Source organism: Tachysurus fulvidraco, chromosome 16 (assembly GCF_022655615.1).
Source record: "Tachysurus fulvidraco isolate hzauxx_2018 chromosome 16, HZAU_PFXX_2.0, whole genome shotgun sequence".
Lineage (NCBI taxonomy): Eukaryota > Metazoa > Chordata > Actinopteri > Siluriformes > Bagridae > Tachysurus > Tachysurus fulvidraco.
In genome coordinates, this window is record NC_062533.1 from 8,336,291 (window position 1) to 8,359,167 (window position 22,877).

Consider the following 22,877-nt stretch of genomic DNA (forward strand, 5'->3'; position numbering starts at 1 on the left):
TTTCAACCATGTGCTTTAACAGTGTTAGTAAAGGAGTCTTAAGAATATTCTAAACAAACTCAATTATGCTCGAAATCCATTCGCATGTTTGGATTCGTTTTCACATAAATCACATTATACTCAACTCTGTACTAATCAGTACCAAGGGTCGCCAGCACTGCCATGTAAAGATTATGTGACTAAGAAATAAGATAGGTCAGGAAAAATGTGAGCATGCATTAACATCAGTCACAGGGTTGGTGTGATCTTGTTATGTGACACCTAAAAGAAGTGTATTAATGTTGGCGGGAAAGAGGGCGGGGCGCTAAAGGCACGAGCCGCCAAATTTACCTCAGGTCGCGTTAAGAGGCGGGAAAAAACCTGCTTCGCTTTTTTCAACTCATTTTACTGAACCGATGAAAGAAAAGTTTACAATTACACCGATTTTTTTTTTGTTCGGTTTGAAAATCTTCGGTCTCAGCGTCGAACCCTGTTACACCTTAAAAGCTTCCATGAGCACGACACACGCAAAAGCAAATGACAGCGTTGTTATTATTATTATTATTATTATTATGTACTTCACAGGCTTCCGTAGATGTTACATTTAGCCAGAGTAGCTTGTGCTGCGGTTGTGCTGTGAGGACGTGTGCGTGTGTGTGTATGTTTGTATGTGTGTGTGTATGTGTGTGTGAGTGAATCATGGAGCAGATTAATAATATTCAGGTGGTTCCTTGCACCAGCTCGAATTATCTGAAACCTTTCACGGTGCATTATAACCAGGTGAGTCGGAAATAAAGCATCTGTCAGACTCCACTCATTTTCCAGCTAACAGCTCAGCCTCACATTCTCATGTCACTGCTGTTTTATGTGGGGAAAAAACCGTGTCTTTATGCTTCACAGTCATATTTAGTCTACCTCGGGTCAGGGGTTTGATTTTGTGCGGTGTCTGTGTGGTTAATATGTGGCTGGAGATAAAAAAACCCTGGAGATTTAGCTTGGTTAGCAGCGTGCTAACAAGCTCCAAGGGAATCCCTTTCTCTCTTCTGTAATATTCATGCTAGCTAGTTAGCATCTATATTCATCAAAGCACAGAATGATCAGAACACGACTGTATAATCAAATAATCTTTTTTTTTTTGAAAAAAAATTTTTTGTTGTTGTTTATAAAAACCAAGACGTGTTTATTACTGAACTTTTACTCCAAAACATTGTAGATTCAATATATCAGAATCAGAATCAGGTCTATTGTGTTTATACACACAAGGAATTCGGTTCCAGCTGTTTGTGACTCTCAAAAGTACAGACATAAATAACGCTATACTATACATTTAGCTTGGATTATACAAGACAAAAACAAAACAGATTATACAAGACAATACAGACATAAATAACGCTATACTATACATTTAGCTTGGATTATACAAGACAAAAACAAAACAGATTATACAAGACAATACAGACATAAATAACGCTATACTATACATTTAGCTTGGATTATACAAGATAAAACAGATTATACAAGACAATACAGACATAAATAACGCTATACTATACATTTAGCTTGGATTATACAAGACAATACAGACATAAATAACGCTATACTATACATTTAGCTTGGATTATACAAGACAATACAGACATAAATAACGCTATACTATACATTTAGCTTGGATTATACAAGACAATACAGACATAAATAACGCTATACTATACATTTAGCTTGGATTATACAAGACAATACAGACATAAATAACGCTATACTATACATTTAGCTTGGATTATACAAGACAATACAGACATAAATAACACTATACTATACGTTTAGCTTGGATTATACAAGACAAAAACAAAACAGATTATACAAGACAATACAGACATAAATAACACTATACTATACATATAGCTTGGACTATACAAGATAATACAGACGATGTGAGACAATATAGACAGTACGAGTATTAAATATGAATACAGAATATTTGACCGATCAGTAATGTACATAAAGTTTGAGAAGTGCATGGTAGTGCAAATAACAGTATTGTGCAATATTATTATGCTTTTTGTACAATATACAGCAGCAGTGTTTTTATTCTAGCCTGAATACAATCATAGCTGGGGTCAAATAGAGATTATTATTTTGCTTGTTTTTAAGATTTCTGTTAAACCCATTTAATTCCAACGACGAGGCATTTAGGCTTATTTTAGATAAATAATATCTATTACAGCAATGGAAACTTGGGTGGTGGTTGATCTTGATCTCTACTGCTCTCAATTTTACAAAAGGAAAGAAAAATATACACAGAAATCTATACACGTGCCTCACGTGTTGTTGACACAATAAATCTGAAAATAGCATGAGAAAAATAAATTAAATGATTCAAACTCTTAGCTATTACAAACTAGACCTTATTTTACAAATAACCTTTGTCATCCAAACATGAATACCTTACATTACTGTGAACACATTTATTCCTGCCTCTCAATTCTATGGGATGTCAGAGCTGTTGTAAACTTTTCAGCAAATTCATCAACGTTTCCTGGTATAACGTCGCTTTTCCTCCTGTTGTCCTGCAATGCTTTAAGTGCTTGGTTTTTGTGGGGCACCTGAACTCGTTTCCTCGATGTGATTGTGTTGTACGCCATCTGTGCTTGGCACTATGTGCATTTTTTACCATGTAGTAATCCTTCCTCTATAGTTGAAGCGGCAATCCCCAGGTCTAGGCCTATTGTTCTTAGTCAGCCGCATCCGGTGCTTTGGGCCAGCGCTGATGGAATTCATAGCGCAATCACACTCCGTGCTCATGAGACTCTCACTCATTTTAGTAATGCAGAGTTGATGAGGTGATGCATGTTGTGTTGGCAAACCGTTCCCTGGAAGACCAAAATATCAGATTGATGTCATTTGTATGATGTTGGGTAATCTGTTGATGATATGATGAGCATACTTTCAAAAATGGTAAGCTTGTGAAAGATTGAAGATGAGGAAGTTTAAAGTATAGTGATGTGTAAATATGTTTCTCAATAAGAGTTTTGAAAGTACATGTTAAACCTGGACACATGACTGTTAAAATGGCTTTTGACTCTATCAAAATAAGACCTTGGTCATTTAGAATTAGAAAGGAAGGCCATTTACTCATTTCATTGACCTTCTTTTCTCTTGTTAGTAGTAGTGGATTTAGTTTAGTAGATTTAGTAGTTCTATAGGACTGTTTATACTGTAGGTAATTTTAGCTAGAGTATAAACGTTCAGAGTGGAACGTTGTTCTTAATATTATATCTGGAGGTGAGACAGCTAGCCTTGCCGTCTCATGGCTACAGGGTCCCCAGTTTGATCCTGAGCTCAAATCATGTGTGGAATTTGTGTGTTCTTTCTGTCCACATGGGTGTCCACCTCCAATTTCTTCTCCTTTTCCAAAAACAGACCATAGGTCTGTAGGCCTGATTTGAGTGTGTGACTGTGTTCACGGTACCCAGAAACCTACAGGAGCGTCATCCATGCCGTGTCCCCATCTCACACCCAGTGTTTCAGCGATAGGCTTAAGATTCATTGTGTCCTTGATTAGAATCAAGTGCTTATATAGAAATTTTATACTTGATAAGTGCCATGACTTTGGTGATGATGTAGACGTGAGTGGCACCCTCAAAATCCATTAGACTGGTATGTTAAAGTGCATTCTGTAATACTTGCAAATTGCAATTAATCCTTTGGCTTGTACAAAAATTATCCACTTAGTTATTTTGCCTTTGTCACTTATGCTACAGGCAGAGCTTAAAAGGAGGCTTAAAAGCTAAAATTAAATAGCCTCACGTACATTTTTTTTTTCTTTTGTTCAAAAGCTGCATTGGATAAGTGGCAGCTCCCCCTCCTCTTAGATTTTGCAGCAGCCACATCAGCCGCAGCACTGAGTCAGTGTGCTGTTCCACCCACATGTCCCTACTGGCACTGTGTACCAGGAGACTGCTGCTACAAACTTCCTTACTTAATTTAGTAGTTAGGAGAAATGTGGACATGTGTCTAGTCCACATTTAGACCGCTAGTTTGGCCTTTCTCTTTGAAAAACCTTTGTATTTGGCATTTCTGAAATTATTTGCGGTTGTGGTTAGTAGCATAACATCTCATTTACCATAATCATTAAATGCTGACCCACCAGTAGATTAAGCCCTCATTAATTAGCCAACACATTGGATAATGAAATTTGCATGGCACAGAGCTTCCAGAGCGGTTCTCGTGCAAACCGGGGATTCACTCATGTCTTGTAAGCTAGCAGCTGAGCCAACACGGTCAACTGCTCCAGCTGCCAACCTGCTGCTTTAGCCATAGGGGTCTGAGCCAGAGAGGAGGGGTATCAAAGAGAGCATGTTGTGGAAAGGTGGGAGGAGGTGGTGGATTATGACAGGGGCTGGCGGATGGACAACAGTGTGAATTGGGTATGGAGGAACAGACGAGGAACAATGGGGGCAGGCATGCTGGACTGAGCAAAGGGTGAGGAAGACAAGGAAACATGTGTTGTGTATTGGTCAAGCCCTAGCTCACTGGGTGTACTTAATGGGCAGATGTTCAAGAGAAAGAACAGGGGTGATTAAAATATCAGATGAGCAATATTAAGAGTAGACTGAGCAAGATCTTTTTCCATTCTGGAAGCATTGCATTCCGGCCAGTTAATGCATCTTCAAAGATAAGTGGAAAAAAAAGAGTAGAATACTCCATCTAATCGTGATCTTTGAGCAGATGATATGCTGAAACATCAGATGGATGTTGTTAAGGTCACCCTAGAGAGCTAATGCACAGGTAGTCAGTGAAGTCTCCGATGTCCTTTGACCTCTTCTGATGATGGGGTGTGTGATGTTTTGTTGATTATCCACTAATCATGTGTGGTGAAGGAAAGGTGAGATGCAGACATGCTTTTCAGTTCTATTGTTTTGGCAGCCAGCTTGTTAAGGCATGGAATAATATCTGACATTTTTTCACACCGTGTGTGTTCTGCTTTATTGGCTGTAGTAGCAGCCTTTTCTGGCAGAACCTGGCCTAGTTATTACTCTGGATTTCTCAAGGGATTTACATGGGGAACGTGTCGCCAGCGACGAAGCACTACCACCCATGTTATTGGAGCAAGTGTATAAAATAGCCATGTATATTTCCCAACATTGTGTGGCCTTCATTTGCTGGTAACCTCAAACTATTTCCTCAGCTTGTCTGATCTATGAGCTATATAATGGTGAGAGCTGGGTGGCAACTAGTTTGAGAACATTTTCCCACTGTGTGGAGTAGCTTCGGCCCTGTAGCCGGGCGTTTTCAGTCGCCACTCATGGCATTGTATTTATGTCCTGTGTATCACTTCCCTGTGAGATTATGGATTGTTCATGGGAACAATGACCTTTTGGAGCTCTGAAAGACTTCATAAATCACTCACGTGCTAATATAAAGTACAGTTGTCTTTCCTTAGATAGGCCTCTTGTAGTGTTTTTCCTGTACGTTAAAGTGTCTTTGGAAAAGAACTGATCAAAATCTGTATCAGGGTTTTTGTTTTTGTTTTGTTTTGTTTTTTTTTAATTTATATACCTTCATGCTGGTTGTAGCTGGGGCTTTAAATTGGTAGGAAGGGGTGAAGAAACAGCAAGCTCACGGAAAGGCCTAGTCATGATGGCCCAGTAGAAATAAGCTGTCAGTTTGCATCATGACGTGTATGACTGCTAGAGGATAAAGGGCTAATTTGAGTATTTACACCTGTAGGTTGGTGTAGAAGGAGAGTGGATGTGCTTAGGGGGTTGCAGTGGCAGAGACAACAGATGGACACAGATTGAACTCCCTCTGCTCTGTTATGTTCTTTATTCTTTTATTCCACGTTCTGTTCTCTGGTGCGCAAGACTTGAGGTTTTAAAGCCACAAAGCCCTTTTAAGCTCTTCTCAGCCTCCCTATGTAATTTACAAGCACACACACTTATTTTGTTTCAGCAAAGAGTTGATGTTTTTTCCTCATTTGGTAACCTCCTTTCTCTTCTGTACTTTAGTGCTCATTAATTTCTACACTGACTACATGTTTGTGAAGCAGCTTGTGCACAGTAAGGAGGCGACCTCTGGTTGTTTATACAGCGAGAGGTTTGTTTGATAGCTGTCGGGTTCTGTTACACTTGTTGCTACATGATGTAATTAAAGCCCTTTTGTTTACCTTAGAGATCTGGACTGTTTGCGCTGAAGCAGTGCACAGGCTGCTATTAACCTGCACACGCAAGTGAGGCAGTGTGTGGTGTGGATGTCTGGAAATGTGCAGTTGCTCAGGATGAGACATTTGTTGGCTATGTATCTGGATGCCCCAGGCAACACCTGTACTGGTCACTCAGCCTTGAACTCGGACACTGTCCATTATAGGGGTGGATTATCAAATGCATATAACAATATTTTTTACGATCGAAAAAGCATGATCTAACATAGTATAACAAAAATTGTAATAATAATAAGAAAAATAAGACAACTACATGCACATAGACAATGTGTATGCACTTTTTATATTGCACATTTAAACGTATTGCTCATATTTATGTTTGTCTGTACTGTATGTACCCCTATATGTCTGTACACATTTACTCTAGTTGTATGCATGTTATCTCTAGATATATATGTGGAATATTTAAAAATAATAATTTAATCTAAAGTTTCATATGCCTTTATTTTATTTAAAGCTCATTGTAAGCCCATTTCACCCCAGACCTCAGTAGCAATGCATCCAACATGCTTTCATCTTAACCAAATTTGCATGGCACAGTTGTGACTTCAAGCTATAAAAATGACAAAATATAAGATTCATGCTGTGTTTTGCTATTGCAGTGTCTTTGTCAGTTAAAATCTACACTTTGGCTAATGCATGTTTAATAACCTGAACTATAACTGTACTAAACTATCAAACTATTATAATCATTATGCTTGTGTGATATTAATTTTCCTCGCTTGTGTTTTTAAATGAATTAATTTATTTCTTTATTTAATATCATGTCATAAATTACGTAAATGTTCAGAACCTAGAAAAAGACGGACAGAAGAAACTATTAAGAAAAGACTAAAGACTTTTAAATTTATCTTAAAAGTATTTCATTTATAATGTTTGGTACACGTCTGTCTTTTTTTTAGTTTGTTTCAGTCAACAAAACCCCTGAAAAAGTACCATTTGTTACCATTCTAGGTCAGAGTTTGCTTGTATATATATAGTATAGTGATTAGCTAATATTAAACAAGTACATATTTAACAAAGATAGCTAAGTTGAACATTAATTGATGGGGTTTATTTCCGATTAATGAAACTCATAATTTTCCATTTACCCTGACAGAAAGTAAGGGGCAGGAGGCAGGGCTAACAGGAAAGTCTGTTAATATTGAATAGTTTAAAACACTTCTGGATTTTATTTTTCTCTGGTTCTTTCTTCAGTTTACTCTGCACTTACTTGCTTTTGTGTTCTAAACTAACCCAACCTAGCTCTAATTTTACCATTCATGTGGGTAGTGTAGCATTAGGTATATGTTGTTTTATCCAGTAATAAAAATCTGCATCACCACTGTGAATAGTACATCGTTTTAACTGCATGTAAGTTTCTTTGTGCTTTCTTAAGTTTTTCACAATATCAACAATATAGTAAAAATTATAATCTGGCACTGCATCATATGAGTTTTCACTTCAATATAGAAATAGCTTTCTCTGGATAAGGGCATCTGCTAAATGTCATAAATGTAAATAACCCCCAGCCTTTGTCCATTATAGATTTTCAAAAAAAAAAAAAAAGGACTGTCTGAGGACTATCGTCTGTTCTCTTCTCTTATAAATTCTGAGGCAATTCACCAGTATTTTAGTTGGTACTTTAAACACATCAGCACCTCCATCTTTCCTCTCATGCGTGATGTCTGCAGGGGTTTAATTGCCACCTGCACTCTTCAGCCACACACTTAGTTAGCATCTCTAACCCCATGAATACTCATTTCTAATACTGGCTGTGTGATTGCCTGTTGGGAATAGGGTGTGAGGAGGGCTTTAAATCCTGAGAAGTTGTACAGCACATGGTGGGAATTAAAGGCCCTTATTGTAAATGGCAGCATGCTAGCAATTGAATTCATGACAGCTCCTGGGGTCACAGTGTTATAAACTGGGAGTTGATGGTAATTGGGCTTTAAGCGTCCTAAAGTACAAGGTCTACCTCACCACCCCCTTTCACTTTTGATCCTTTATTGCAAGTAGAGCCAAGGGAAGAACATTAATTTTTGAGTCTTATCTCCCCCTCCTTTTGGCCTTCCAATCTCTTTCGTAATCACTGTCTTAGAGATTTCCCAGGGTTCCAAAGGGCTTTTCACACTTACCAAGTGAGTGGCCCTGATAATAAAGAGCCGTACCATCTGTGCATTTACCACGCATGGGCCTTGGCCTGCATGAGGATAGACAGGAAAGCCTACAAAAGAAACTGGTACTTCAGCAGGTCATTGGAGGCTAGTGTCCCTCAGCAAGGGATCATTAGGAGTGATGCAAAATGGTGCAATTAAACTGATCACAGACACAAACCAGTCTCTTCTCATGGACCACGGGCAGTGCTTTTTTATTTAAATTACAGTAATGGTGGATTTATCCACTGTTTGTTAGTTTATACTGTACTTTGCATAGAACTTTTTCATAGAATTATGTGCTGTGGTCCTTTGACCAAAAAAAAATAACAAAGTTTAACTTGGAAACCAACATAAGGTGTATTGTGATACCAAAACAATGAATAAGAATAATTTGGCTTGTTTCACTAATTAGTTTTAAATTTATCAAGCACTTTGTGGTGCACATCTTCCTTCATATTCAAGTCATAATAATGTTTAAGGTCTATTTAAATTGCATATTGAATCATCATACATTAGAACTTTGTACCATACTGAAAAGATATATGGGACCTTGATGGAAACATTCACTTCACCGTTTGTGTTTTCTTCTTAGCTTTCATAGTATATATTAATATTGGCTAAGATTTCTTGGATTTTACTGTATGCTGTTCTTTATATAGACTATATGCTTTTATTACATACAGTTATGTTGAACAATAATGCTGCCAATAGCACAGTTTTCCAAGTAAACAAACATTATTTGAGCTAACTTGTTCTTATTTATACTCTAAGCATTTATTTCTAGTCATATATAATTATATATATATGTGTGTGTGTGTGTGTGTGAATAATAAACTGTTGTCTTAACGTGATGTCCTGTTGCACTGTGCTTGATTGTACAACAATACATCATTTGTTCTTATTTTGTAAGTAATTTCCAAGAGATCAGAATAACGGTAGGTTTAGCACAATCTCAAATGGGTTGATGAGGGCTTAGAACGAAAGTACTTGTTTGACATTGGCCCAAGGCGAAAGTACTTGGAAACGGCTCTGGCATTGTTTGATGCAGCAAGATCTTATGGCAGTAATTACAGAGGAGCTCTGTAAACCTAAGGTTCCACTTTAAAACTGTTTTCTCAGCCTTTAAGGCCTCAGTCAGTTTGTGCTTTTCTTGTAAGAGCATGCGGCTGGATGACGGCCTGTGCATCACTTGCACTTTCCGGGCGTGTCGAGTCAGCACAGCGCCTTCACGCTACTAGCGTAGCAGCTTTGTATGAACTTGCATGTCTTTCCGTCTTGTGACTCTGCTCTGGTCAGCTGTCACGATCATCAGGGTTAGAAGGAGGTAATAGTTTAGTTTTCTGTGGAATCTGATCCCACAAGCTCATGAAAAGCAAGCATGAATGCATCATAGTTTATGTATGTATTTCAAGGTACAAACTGAAGTTTGAGTAAATGCCCAAATAAATTACACAAGCGCACTTCTTTGTATGCACATGTACCTAGAGAATGGCTATCAGTTGTCATGTTTACTGTGGACTGGAGATGCCCATTTGGAAGCTTACCAGCTATCTTGTATTGTTATCCCCTATCTAAACATGCCTACTCCCACCTCCACAACTATGCACTCAAGTACGCACTTGCCAGCGATGGGTCGTTTTTATCCCTACTCACCTTGCCGAATTGGAAGTAATGATGGATTTCTCGCCTACACAAATATGTGTGGCTCACTTTGAGGTGCTGAGGAAGAAGGGTAAACACCTCTGCCCTGGCGTGCATTCTAGCAGGCATTTATAATACTTCTGGATTCCTTACAGCCTCTGAAGCACATGGAAATTAGCTCAAGTAAAAAGGTGTGCATGCTATTTTTAAATGTGTGTTGCGATTTAAGATTTAACACCTTTAAAAAAAAAAAAGACACCGCATAATCCCGTTACAGAAATGTTTTAATTAAGAATTTCACAGGTTTTAGGTATAAATGAACATTTGAATTGAAAGTTTTTCCCACAAGTTTGCCTCCACAATAAAAACCGATCTCGTGAAGCTCTCTTTAGAGGGATTTTGATCATGTCCATGTTAAATTAGACTATTTTCAAACATCCGACTGACATATGCAAATTTTCCCTCCACAAGCACAAGCTTTGGAGCCAAAGCTTGCCATATACAGCAGCAGCAGTGACCCCATGGGCCCCTTTTGCCACGCTTTGCTTACTAAAGCTGCATGCAGTGTCACACTCCCTGCACTGCTGTTTTAGGCCAGTGCTCTGGGTTAAGCATGAACATTTCCGTTAATGGAGATTTGCTATTTATTAACCGAGCTCTCCTGCCACTTTGATTGAGTCGGTCATGCTCAGGGTTTTGGAGGAGGTATTTAAATGTTTTTTCTTGTCATAGACAGAACGTCCTGCTTCTCTTAAGTTTAAATGATGCTTTGTTTTTTGGTTTGAGGGAATTTAAACTAACTGTAATTGTTTTAAGCCTATAGAATAAACAACCATATTATAGCCGAAGGTCTGCCATTAAATTTGTCAGGACGCTGTTCGCTTTCAGTGTGAGACATTTTTAACTTACTCTCTAAATTTTAGTGGTTAAAAATAACATTCGTATTTTATGGACAAGCACTGAGTGCATCTCAGAGAGCAGAAATCGGTTTGATATCACCATTTACTTTGAAGATATAAACCTGAGAGTGAAGAAAATACGAACCATTTTGGTAAAATTTATAAATACAACAATGGGAATATTTTTATTCAGAAAAAAATGGGAATGGTCATTGCTTTCTGTTAACAGAAATACATAATGTACGTCTCTATTGACTCACAGTACAAAACATACCATCTGTGTGCTGTATTCATGCCATTTATACTAATACCCAAGATAAAATCCCCAAGAATTTTACACCTAGTGTTCATGTTTTCTATGTAAAGAGTGCATGCATCAACTGGTTATGAAAAATTTGCACAGACGGTTGTGAATTATGGGTTGGGAAAATGTATTGTGTCCACAAAAAAAAGTGTTTTAACTACAGTGTGTCTTCCTACATAGGGGAAATGATATTTTAGCAAAATGTAACTTTATTTACAAAACATTTTCTACATGATTGCCATTTCCTTGGAAGTACGTGCCGAGACGTCGCTCCAGTAAACGATGAACTCTTGCTGGTTTGCGTGTAATTGCAGCAGCTTCCCGATCCGGCCGTGAGAATGATTTCAATACTGCCTTCTTATCTCAAAGGCATTCTTAAAAAAAATCCGAAAAAACTATAAACTAAACTAATTATAAAAATTGTGGAAGTCTATTTTGGTATTAAAATCTTTATTTAAATGCAAAACTGAACGATTTTCTTCCAGCGCAACATTATTTTATTAGTGTAGTGGGGATGTTAACTTCTACACTTCTGTTCAGTTGTAGCATTTGCAATTTTTTTGCTGTTGTAAAACACAAATATTTGCAGTTGTAGCTTTTGTTTTGTTTGTTTTTTTTGTTTTTTTTAAATTAAAACAGCGGTAAGATCGAACGCAAATAACATTCCCATGGAGGAAAAGCCAATTCACTGAACGAGAAGGGAAACTTTCACTTTGAGTTGATTTCACCGAGCTGAACTTTGAACTGTGGTCTGTGGACATTGTGTGGTTGCTTGTGTTCCTGCTGCTCGGTACACATCCAGTCCAGCAGCAAGCAAAATTATGTTTTTACCACCAAAAGTAAACGCAGCGCGGAGTTAACATTTTATTCAGGTTTAAGTTTAGTTCTCAATAAACTTCCAGTTTTAAAACACCAGCCTTTATCGTCATGCCTATTTACTTTGTTTCCACACTTAATTTCAGTAAAAATCTATAAAGTCTTGACATACAAACCCAATTCTCACTGAGTGCTTTTTATCATGATGCAGCTATATTTTAATTATTGTATCACATTTTTATTAACTCACTTTTTAAATGGTAGAAGGGCATTTTCATTTAAACCTTTGGACATATAACCGCTGGGTAATTGACTGTCTTAGTTTTGTGCTTAGACGTAGTTTTGTCTCATTTTATTTAGCTACTATAGACATTCAGTAGGGTCGACCCCTTCAGACATGGTCTGAATTTTGGGAGTCTTGAGTTCATTTGGAGTGTTCACATATGGCTCAGATCAAGGGGAGGAAGCACTGCCACACTTAAATAGGCTGAAACGAACCGAGTGTGAAAACACTCTCCATGTTCTAAGTGGTCTCACATCAATGACTCGGATAAACCCAGACCCCTTCAAAATGACCCACAGCTGAACGTTTGGGGTTCATTTTGTGGTCCACTTTATTCGTGCATTGTCTTTTTCCTTTTTGAATAAAGAACTTGCAGCTGGCTGTACATCTGTAACTCTTGCTTTATTTCACCAAGCAGAAATTAAAAAAGGCCTTCAGTCCATCAGCGGAGTCAGCAGTGTTGGGTAGAAAAATGACACATAGCCTAACAGAGGCACTAAAACTTACACTATAGGGCTTAAGTATGCAGAAGTAATATTAGCAATGTGTCAGTGATCACAATAATTGTTCATAGTGTATATTACTGTTGTATTATATGTGGTATATGCATGGATTTTGTCGCTTACATCTATGGCCTAAAGCATGCATTAGTTTTGATGGTTCACTACATCCACAGCAAAATGTACAGTAGCTATTTTAAATGACACGATAGATGATTCAGTGTTACAGCTGTATTGCACTATGGTACAGGAGTAAACAAAGAATGGTCTGAGATCTCATCAGTGCTAAAAAATCCAGAAAGAGAAGATAATACCAACGAGAATGGATTTATATAAGTGACGAGACACTTTCTTAAAAAGCATGACAGTTATTTAAAGTAAACAATATTTCTCTTAACATTCTTTTAGAAATAGTTTTAATCACAATATTTAGGGAACAGTAGAACAGCAGTATTATCCATTTGTTCATATCGTGCAGCTGATATGATAACTAACCTTTTTAAAATATTTTAAAATAATAGTTGTTACTTTTTTACACATATAAATGTTCACATTATGGCTTTTTTTTTCCCCCTTTACAGAATGGAACAAAGAAGTCGTGGGATTTTATGCGAACCCATGACAGGTAAGGGTTCATCTCGAAGTCCATTTGCGTGCTTCACTGACTGAAGTGTGTCAGAAGCCTCCATTTAAAGCATCTCAGCCAAATGGCATATTTCCATATCTTTTTAACATTATTGCCTTTTATTCCTAAAAGCTTATCTCCACAACAGACACGCAGTGTCTGGGCCTCGCCCTGCTTTCTCTTTGTCTAGCCCTTAAACATTTTTCTTTTTAAATGAGTCCGTTTACCATTGAGGACAGATGCAGGATTGATAACTTGTCATCACAGCCTTTTGGTCTTTGGTCAATAGGAAATGAGGGTTTTGGTTGGCTCAACTAACCACTTTAACCCTAATAATATTTGATTTATAGAGCTGCTGCTTTTACTGTTGCAAATATAAATCAAGGCATTTTATGTAAACCGTTCTATCTGTTATAAAACAAGAGATAAGAAGCAGCAGCAGAGGCCTGGAATCTCTCACCTCGGTGCTAGAAGAGGAAGTCAGCTATTGCATTATTGCACTGGATTGAGCTACCTTTCAGTCATCCAGATGAAATAAACCGTTCAGCAGTAAAATGGAGATGCTGGTTCCCACAAAAACAAGTACCCTGCATACGTCCTTAGGCTATTGCACTTACGAGTCTCCCAGTGCTACCAGATATCTCGACTAACCTCTCTTATAGGGCCTTTTTTCCCTCCCTCTACGGACAGTATGTATTCAACCTGACAGACTTTCATATGAAAAGGCGTGAACGAGGAGGACAAGACTAAAGTATGGGAGAGAAAAGACTGATTGATTTTATGTAGTGATGAATCACTTTTTCAGGTGTAGACGTTGAAGGTTAATTTAATGAAAACACAGGCACCAGCTGCGAGAGAAGGCTGAACGAACCAAATGAGAGATGCAGGACTGACTGAGTAGATATACTGCAGTGTTATTTTAATAGCACTGATGAAACTCAGTGTGCCAATGAATCTAGTAGTTTTATGTGGTAGTGTCTAGTGTTTGTGTGGTAACTTTTAGCATATTATATTTCATGAAGATTGTAAGTAAAAAGAATGTGATAGTGTGTTTTTGTGACAGTTTTATGACTGCTGCAATGTGCTGCTTGGGTATTTAATTGGGAATTTAATGCATTGTTTTGCTGCACTGTTTGGTCTCAGTTTGTTTTGGTTAGTACGAGTAGTGGATTTGTGTGGAGGGGTGGAAGAGGGGATGCTGCAATTGAAAGGTAAAGCCATTAAGAGGAGCATCTGTTCAGGTCATTAGTGCCCCTGCTGCAGTCCTTTGTGAACACTCTGCTGGTCCTTAGAGGTAAGAAGCCCAGAGAATCGGTGTCAATTGTCCTTGAGCCTTAGGGGTGAGAGAGAGGAGATCTTAAGATCTACTTGCTTATGTAAATGCAAGGGCACTCAGCAGATCAGATAACCTAATATGAGCACAGCTCAAACTGTCACTCTACTTCATCTCTCCTCTCCTCTCCATTCATCCCGTGCCACAAAAGTGAAATAGTGCTAACAGAGGACAGGTTTAATGATGTGTGAAATCTTCTGCGTGCCTCCGTGGCAGCATTTCTCTCTTCTGCCAAGTGTAGCAGCGTGGTGTGGGATGCTGGGACATGCCAGGACGCGCCGGTGCACTGACCCAGCAGATGCACAGTCACTGCGGTTCAGCTGAGCCCAAGCTCCCTCAAGAGACAGAGGGAGGGGGTCATGGGTGCTGGGAACAGCACTTCTTCCTGCTTAGAGTAGGGGATAGGAGGTTGAAGATGTGGTCAAGAGAGATAGAGGCTCTTAAAAGGAACCTGGCCCTCTTAATAAGGAACACAGGCGCAAATGATTCATGGTGTCTCCAGATAATAGGCTTTCCTCCCAGACTCTTTAATTGTGCATGTCTGCATGCATGTATCAGCTTGTTCTTGGGTAGCCTACATATTCCAAACTGTTGGTTCTGGCCTTCAGAGAGCACATATTCAAGGGTGAAGTCCCCCCTGCTTGTCTGTGTGCTTCCTCAAAGGAGCCAGGTGGAATGGTAATACACAGTGCAGATTTCACTATGGGAAAATCAGGATAAGGCTTCCTGTTTCTATAGATATTTATCCGGTTTCCCAACAGGGTGGACAGGATTCGGTCCACACAGCCTTCAAAACAAATGCGCACACACGTGACCCGGTCGGTCATGGCTCACCTAACTTCTCAACAACCTTCTCAAGAAGACAAGTGGCTTTTAGGTCTCTCCTCAAGCAGCTGGAGGTCCTGGATGGGCAGAATAAATGGTGCCTGTGGGAGAGTACTTGCTCTGGATGGATGGATGGAGGGATGGATGGATGGCTTGACCTCTTGCTCCACAGAGTGATTAGTTTGCTCTCAGTTCACCAACAAATGCTTGGCTGTCCCAGCATGCTTTGCTGGATTTCCTTTCTTAGCTTGCCGAAATCCTATTATACTGAGATTCCTTAGATGCAGGTATTTATTCTCTTCTTCCTAAAGTATTAGCCTCTATCTTAAGACCTAGGCTGAGGAGGCAGGACAATAGGCAGGGTGTTAATCCTGTGTGAACGTGGGAGCTTGATGGAGAAAGGTTTGGGCCCATGCATGCTGTTTTTGCTTCATAAAAAAACAAAAAAAAAACAAACGTGTGATAGATGTTTATATAGAAACAATATTGGTGAGAGTTTTAGCCTTCATACATGAAATATTTTTTACTTATATTTGGCCTTTTCCCACGAACATATGATACATTCATGATTTCTCCTAGTAAGATTTCCATGCTTTTTTGCTTTTAATAAGGTTCACTCGTGGGACCTAGATAAGTGTCAGTAGAGCCTGATGTCAGGTGCAGAACGTACTTTTGCCTTGAGACATGTTTGATTTGCTTTCTAGAACAACTGATCATTGTTGCTTTCATTATAGTTGTTCATCACTTAAGACATTTAATAATAAGCTGTGCTCTGTTTATTTTTCTTTTCCCTCCTTCCTCTCTGTCTCTGTTCAGTGTCTCTGTGCTGATCTTCAATACCACCTCTCATTGCTTCATCCTGGTCAAGCAATTCCGCCCAGGTAAAAAAAAAAGTAAATAAATAAATAAAAAGTAATCTATATTTTAAAAAATATAACCCGGAACTCTCACGTCAGAACATAATCAGTCCCAAACATTCTGCCTTTAATTATGTTTATTACCTTTAAGTGTTTCATTCATAGACTGATCAGTTCTTCAGTGTAAAATGTCAGACAAAGGTCACGATAATAAAGCCATCTGTGAAGGATCTGTTCTACATTTGGATGCAGAAGGGGAGACTCTAGTCATCTATGCTGCACTTCTCCCTCTTTTTAAAGAGGCAGAATCAGCAGAGAATCGTGTCAGGACTGTTGCTTAAGGTCTACCACACCTACCACATGTGTGGCTACGTCTGCATTTGTCACAGCCACGGCATGCAGCTTTTTCTCTACACTCTTTCCAAACCTGAATAGGTTTGTTGCTTTATGTCTTCCATAACAGTCAGCTTTAGAATTACTGGCACCCTTCATGAACCTAAATATTTACATTTACAGCATTTAGCAGACACTCTTATCCAGAGTGACTTATTTCTTTTTTATTTCAGTTTATACACCTGAGCAATTGAGGGTTAAGGGCCTTGCTCAGGGGCCCTGCAGTGGCAACTTGGTGGACCTGGGATTCAAACCTATGACTTTCCGATCAGTAGTCGAACACCCTAACCACTGAGCTCCCACATTGCTAAATAGAGTATTTAGAGAATTTAGCTTTTGCCCCTTTTTTTGAATTAGGAGAATGATTCATTTTGAACACATACTGTAGCTGTTCATGTATTTTGCCTATTTTTTTTAAGGGTGTCATTAAATCTTATACCACAGAGTTGACTGTGCAACCTAAAAGAAAAAAAAAAACTTTTCATTTTTTTTTTCCAGTATCCTTTACAGACTAGACTTCCACCCAAATCCACCATGCTGGGTTCATTACTAAGCATATCAGAGTTCAGTTCATGGGGAGCCACCTGGCAGCATCAGTTATCTTTTTATAACTGTTTGCAGAAGGTGGTGCTATGCAGCAAACCGTATGCGCTCTATATTGTATGTTTTGCACAACAAAGCAAAAATGACCGTTACTGTGGATTAAATTTATATGAATTTCACATGATAATTAAATATTTACAGCATTACAGCAGGCCCTGATACATAGTGTTTATAGAGCTCTCTGGCCTGTATTGAAGGTCTTTGGAAACAATGGTTCTCTGGGAATGGAGTATTTTTCAAGTCAAAAGTTGTCATGCAAGTGAAGAGTTTGTGCTCTGTAGTACGTGAGGCTTGTCCCCACACCGTGCCGCTGCACTATTGTTCTTCACATGCTAACCAGAGACGGTGCCTTTCTCCTCCAGAAAGGAAGGTCTTGCATTGAATAGGACTTCTCCTTTCCCCCCCTCTTTTCTCCTCATGTATTGAACAATACATGGAGAGAAAGCTAGTTTTTGTGTGAGGTAACAGTGTCACAAAAAAGCCTTTCGAACACGATCGATCGTATGTACGGCTTTTCCAGGAGTCGAACTGTTTGAAAGGATTTGGATTGGTTTAATGAGGCAGTCATACAGGATTAAACATGTTAACCCAGTAAAAGCGTTTTCCTCTGTTTTTCTTTGTTTCACACCTTGTAGAAACTTTTCACTTATTCACTCCATTTAAACAGTCTAGTTATAAGCATGGTTACTCCTCAGGTCCACTTGCATTATCTTTCCAACCTTCAGAGTGCTACAGCACCTATGGATATGCACGTGACCATATTATGTGCTTGCTCTACAGCCGTGTACATGTGTGAGTGGGAGAAAATGAAACCTGCAAACGCTGACCCAGAAGGAGAGCAGGGAGGTGAGGGCCGTACCACGGCTGCCACAGAGGTGGAGCAGGAGGGTAGTGAGGAGGCCAGTCACCCTCACCAGCCCCCGGCTTCAGCAGGGGTGACGTATGAGCTCTGCGCTGGCATCGTAGACAAACCAGATCTCTCCCTGGAGGAGATCGCCTGCCAGGAAGTGCTGGAGGAGTGTGGTTATGAAGTTCCTGTCTCCAAGCTAAGGAGGATCACGTCATACAGGTCCGAATACACATCTTTGACACATGCATGTGGTAACATTTTATCTAAAACTTGACAGTCAGTTGTGTGGAACCAGCACAGGGAGCTGTAGCTGAAGGGCAAATCTTAAGCAACGGTCAAAATAAGGCATTTACATGTCGAGTATTTACATGATTACAAAGTAATAACAGCTAATGAATATATTAAATGTAATTACATTAATTTTAATTACATTAAATATTAAATTACATTACATTACAAAACATGAAATTATTTGAAACATTTAATAAAAACAGCGAATAGGGATTTTTACTACCTACTCGTTTAGCTTTATAGTGAAGACACTGAAGTGAAATAACATGTACAAAAGTATACAGTGATCAAGCAAGACATCACAAGATAAATTTAAGATTCTTTTAAATAGCCTTGGCACTTTGTCATCAAGTGCAATATAGCCACCCAGCATGCTTGTCTTAAAGATGTTCCCACAAATACTGAGGATTATTGGCTGCTTTTCTTTTTTATGTAGCAAATTTTTTCCTGCAGGTCATAATATCGTTAGGATTGTTAAAAAGTGTACAAACATTTGGCTAAAACTAGATTACTTAAGATGTGTAGAGAGAGAATCAGTGACATAACAGTAGGTGCTGTTTTGGGAAAACAATCAATGAGGAAAGATGTTTTATTCCTCTTGTACCATGTCCACAAACAGTGTGTCACTTTTTGTCTATTTATAGCTACATTAGATACTGCTGTCAACATCAGGACATCACATTCTCTTCAAGTTCACCTGAAACAAAGCAGTTACTACAATGCAGTTTGTTAGAAAACACAGACTACAGCATCCTGCATCCTTACACTTTCCTTAGACTGTCCTTGGGTGAAAAAATCACAACTTTTAACTCTGCACGTCTTTCTTAAATGTTAAATAAACGTGCCTTCAAAGAAAAGTTGAACATTTCAGCTTCTTTCTTTGTTAAATAACATGTTGGTATCCGTTTATTAGCTACATTTCCAGCATTTGGCAGCCACCATTTTCCAGAGCAACTTATATTTGTTATCCCATTTCATTCAACTGAATGATTAAAGGGTTAAGGGCCTTGCTCAGGGGCCCAGCAGTGGTATCTTGGTGGTCCTGGGATCGGACTCACAATCTAACGATTGGTAGCCCAATACCTTAACCGCAATGCTACCACATCCCATTTAGAATATAGATTTATTATGCCTTAGATAAAGTGAAGAATTCACCATAGAAGTACTGTAGAATTGATTGAATGCCAGAACCTGTGCAATATTTAATATAAACCTTGCAGCTGGAACTGCAGAGGTGTCAGAGGTGCTGTTCCACACAATAAACAACAAATTCAGCACCTGACTAATCAGATTTGTGAAGTCAACAGTGCTGTGCTGTGAAAAGCAATTATACTTTGCCTACAGTACATGTCTATTGTTTATAATTATATGTGTGGAGAGAAATAAAAGTAGGGTAACTTATCATTGCAGACACACACCCATGCACTCGCCGGACTGAGATAAAGATCTAATACAACCTGTAATCACACAAGACCCATTTATTCTTTTCTTTTTTTTTTTTTGATCCATTGTTCCTGAAAATTTGTCGTAAACGTTTTGCATCAAACAACAAAACGGATGTCTTTGGCTTAACAGTGTTCAAAGAACTCAGTTGCTTGTACTTGATGTTCTGCACACTTAGTAATCCTTTAGTATTAGTACTTCACAGGGCTATTATATGAACACATATAGGTGAAGTGTGCGGTTAAACACGCCTCTCGAACACTGTCTAGAGCGGCAGGAAGAGACATTGTTCTTATCAGACTTGGATGAGGAGACGGTCATAAACCCTTACCGTCTCGTGTGTTTGTGTGCGAGAGAGAAGGAGCATACACACACCTGCTTATTGCCTCTGATGATTACCCTCACCCACCCAGTTCTAATCCAGTGTGTCATTACATGGAGTCACAAACACTCCCTCAAACCAACATGCTGTCAAACACACACTAGCAAAAAAAAAATATATATATACGTATATACACACATACATTCATACACACACGCACTAAGGCTCAACACCTGCTGTTTAGGCCATTATAAACACCTGCAGGCCTGATTGTAACATCTGCCTTGTGTATTCAGGGGCAATTTAGATTATATGATGTTATATTGGATTATGTCTGTGAAGCGCAGGTAGGTATTGGAATTCTTGGTGAAGATGTGACCCACTCATGTGAATGTTATGCTTATTGCTCATAGAAGGGATTTTTTAACATAATCAGTGTTTTGAAACCGTGCTGTTAAAGTAGGGTATTCCTTATTGATTCCAATGATGAGAAAATGAAATGGGGGGGAAAAACAGTTTAATGCAAGTTTCTTGAAACACCTTATGGTGCAACTTGGATACATCGTCAGTGGAAAAACCCAAGTTCATAGGGTAGGGTGTTTGGGTCACACCCTTATCTTGCTTACTCTCCAGTTTGTGTCCTTCTGGCACACTACACCATGGCTCACACCTCTTGATCTTCACTGATGTTCTTGGTGGTTCTTCTTTCCCGAAACCCTCTGATGACAAGAAAACTGCAGAACTCACATCAGTAGACTCACAGCAGATCTTCCACCAATGTCCTCTACAGATAGCTTATTGACCTTTTTATGGTTGTGGTCCAACTCAATTTTTTATTCCTCCGATGCCTTCTGAAACCCTTGCAAATAATGCATGGGAATGTGCAGTATTTGTATAGTATCTGTCTTGTTTTGCATTTTTGTCTTCTCAGTAGGTGAGTTTCACAATAACCATCATACCCTCATGTAACAGTACCCAACATGTGCTTTTAAACATTACCATGTACATGGTAAGCTTATAAAAACATAAGTGCAGGTTATGTGCAGGCTCTTAGAAAGAGACTTCAATTCTTCGGTACTTATCAAAACCTCATCTTTCAAATATACACCACTATTAGCAAAACAATTTTCAGAAAAGCACATATGGGCATTTTTTCTTGTATGCAGTGTCCGGATTGGCTCTGAGCAAGCTGTGAAATTCTATTAGAATGTTAATACATTCAGTATTGTTTTTTGCAACCTCAACCCACACATTCGGGTTAGATTTAACTTAAGAAACTTTTTCAGGAAAAGGAAGCGTTAAGGAAGTGTTTTTCCATTTCCAACATTTCTAAAATACCTTTGGGTTCCATCTGAAAGCCCTAAGGGAGATCTCCATAGTGATATCTCCTTGACGGCATCTCAGGTGAGGAACCGCTTCAGGCACAGCCTTGCTTATCAAAGTTTATTTGAAGGCCTGAATTTCTGTGTGGGTTCAAGCCCTGCTATACACTCGAAAGAGCAGGTGGTGTAGAAGCGTTCTTACTGGCTGTTGACGCCAGTTGTTTGTAGAGTTACAAAAAATACCATTTCTGTTCTGTAGGGAGAGCTTCAAGACTGTTTGCACCTCAATAGAAAATACTTAACACCAGCTCTTCTTTAAGAGATTGAATACTATCCCAAAAGCCTTCCATATTTGCTTGCACAAGGCTTCTATAAACACATTTTATTATGTAACACTAGTCCTAAGGAGGGTGGTACAGTGGCATAGGAGGTAGAGTTGGTGTCCCATAGCTCAAGGTTACTGTCTCTCCAAGGGTTTCTTCCTTGTTCCTCCTAGTCTAAAATATCCCCAGTGTGTTTTTATGCCTTCTTCCATGTGTTAATAGGATAGGGTCTGGATCCACTGAAATCATAACCAGTATAAAAAGGTTATTGAATGAATTAATTGTGAAATGATCAGCAGTCTTCTGTTTTCTGTTTGTTATCCATTACTTCCTTTCATTACATCACTTAGCAATTACGTATTGCTGCTTACCTTACAGGTCAGGAGTAGGAGTTACGGGAGCCAGGCAGACCATGTTCTATGCAGAGGTGTCCGAAGAGAACCGCGTCGGCGAGGGTGGTGGACAACCTCAAGAAGGCGAGCTGATCGAGGTGGTCAAAGTGCCCCTGCATGAGGCCATGACTTTCGCCTATGATGAGAGCATCTCCAAAACCATGGGTGTCATTTTCAGCTTTATGTGGTTTCATAGCAACATGGCACCCAAGTACAAAATCTCCACTAATGTGTAACGGATGACAGCTATTGTTTCTTCCAACCTTCTAAAGCACTCTGTATGTAAACTTTGTATTACTCTGTGTTTCTAATGAATTGAATACTGTGTTCTTATTTGCTTTCCTCTTTCCTTACTCTAATTATTGTCCTATTTCAGACTTTGCCTCAAACTAATGTTAGCCATAATTCCTCCTTGGTATTAAACAAGTCTTAAAACACAATAATAGTAATTGTGAGTTTGTTTCATAAAATGCTATATATCCTTTGCTTTAATAAGTCTGTTATTTAAATGTAGTTAT

At 38.8% G+C, this 22,877-nt stretch overlaps 1 protein-coding gene across 1 annotated transcript; it reads left to right on the forward strand.

Moving 5' to 3' along the window:
* The first annotated feature begins 562 nt into the window (after positions 1–562).
* On the forward strand, positions 563–22,799 carry nudt14 (nudix (nucleoside diphosphate linked moiety X)-type motif 14). Its single transcript, XM_047801757.1, has 5 exons — positions 563–759; positions 13,362–13,405; positions 16,380–16,444; positions 18,197–18,485; positions 22,346–22,799. The coding sequence occupies exons 1-5, from the start codon at positions 679–681 to the stop codon at positions 22,593–22,595; spliced, it is 729 nt and encodes a 242-aa protein (XP_047657713.1). The 5' UTR covers positions 563–678; the 3' UTR covers positions 22,596–22,799.
* The last annotated feature ends 78 nt before the right edge of the window (positions 22,800–22,877 follow it).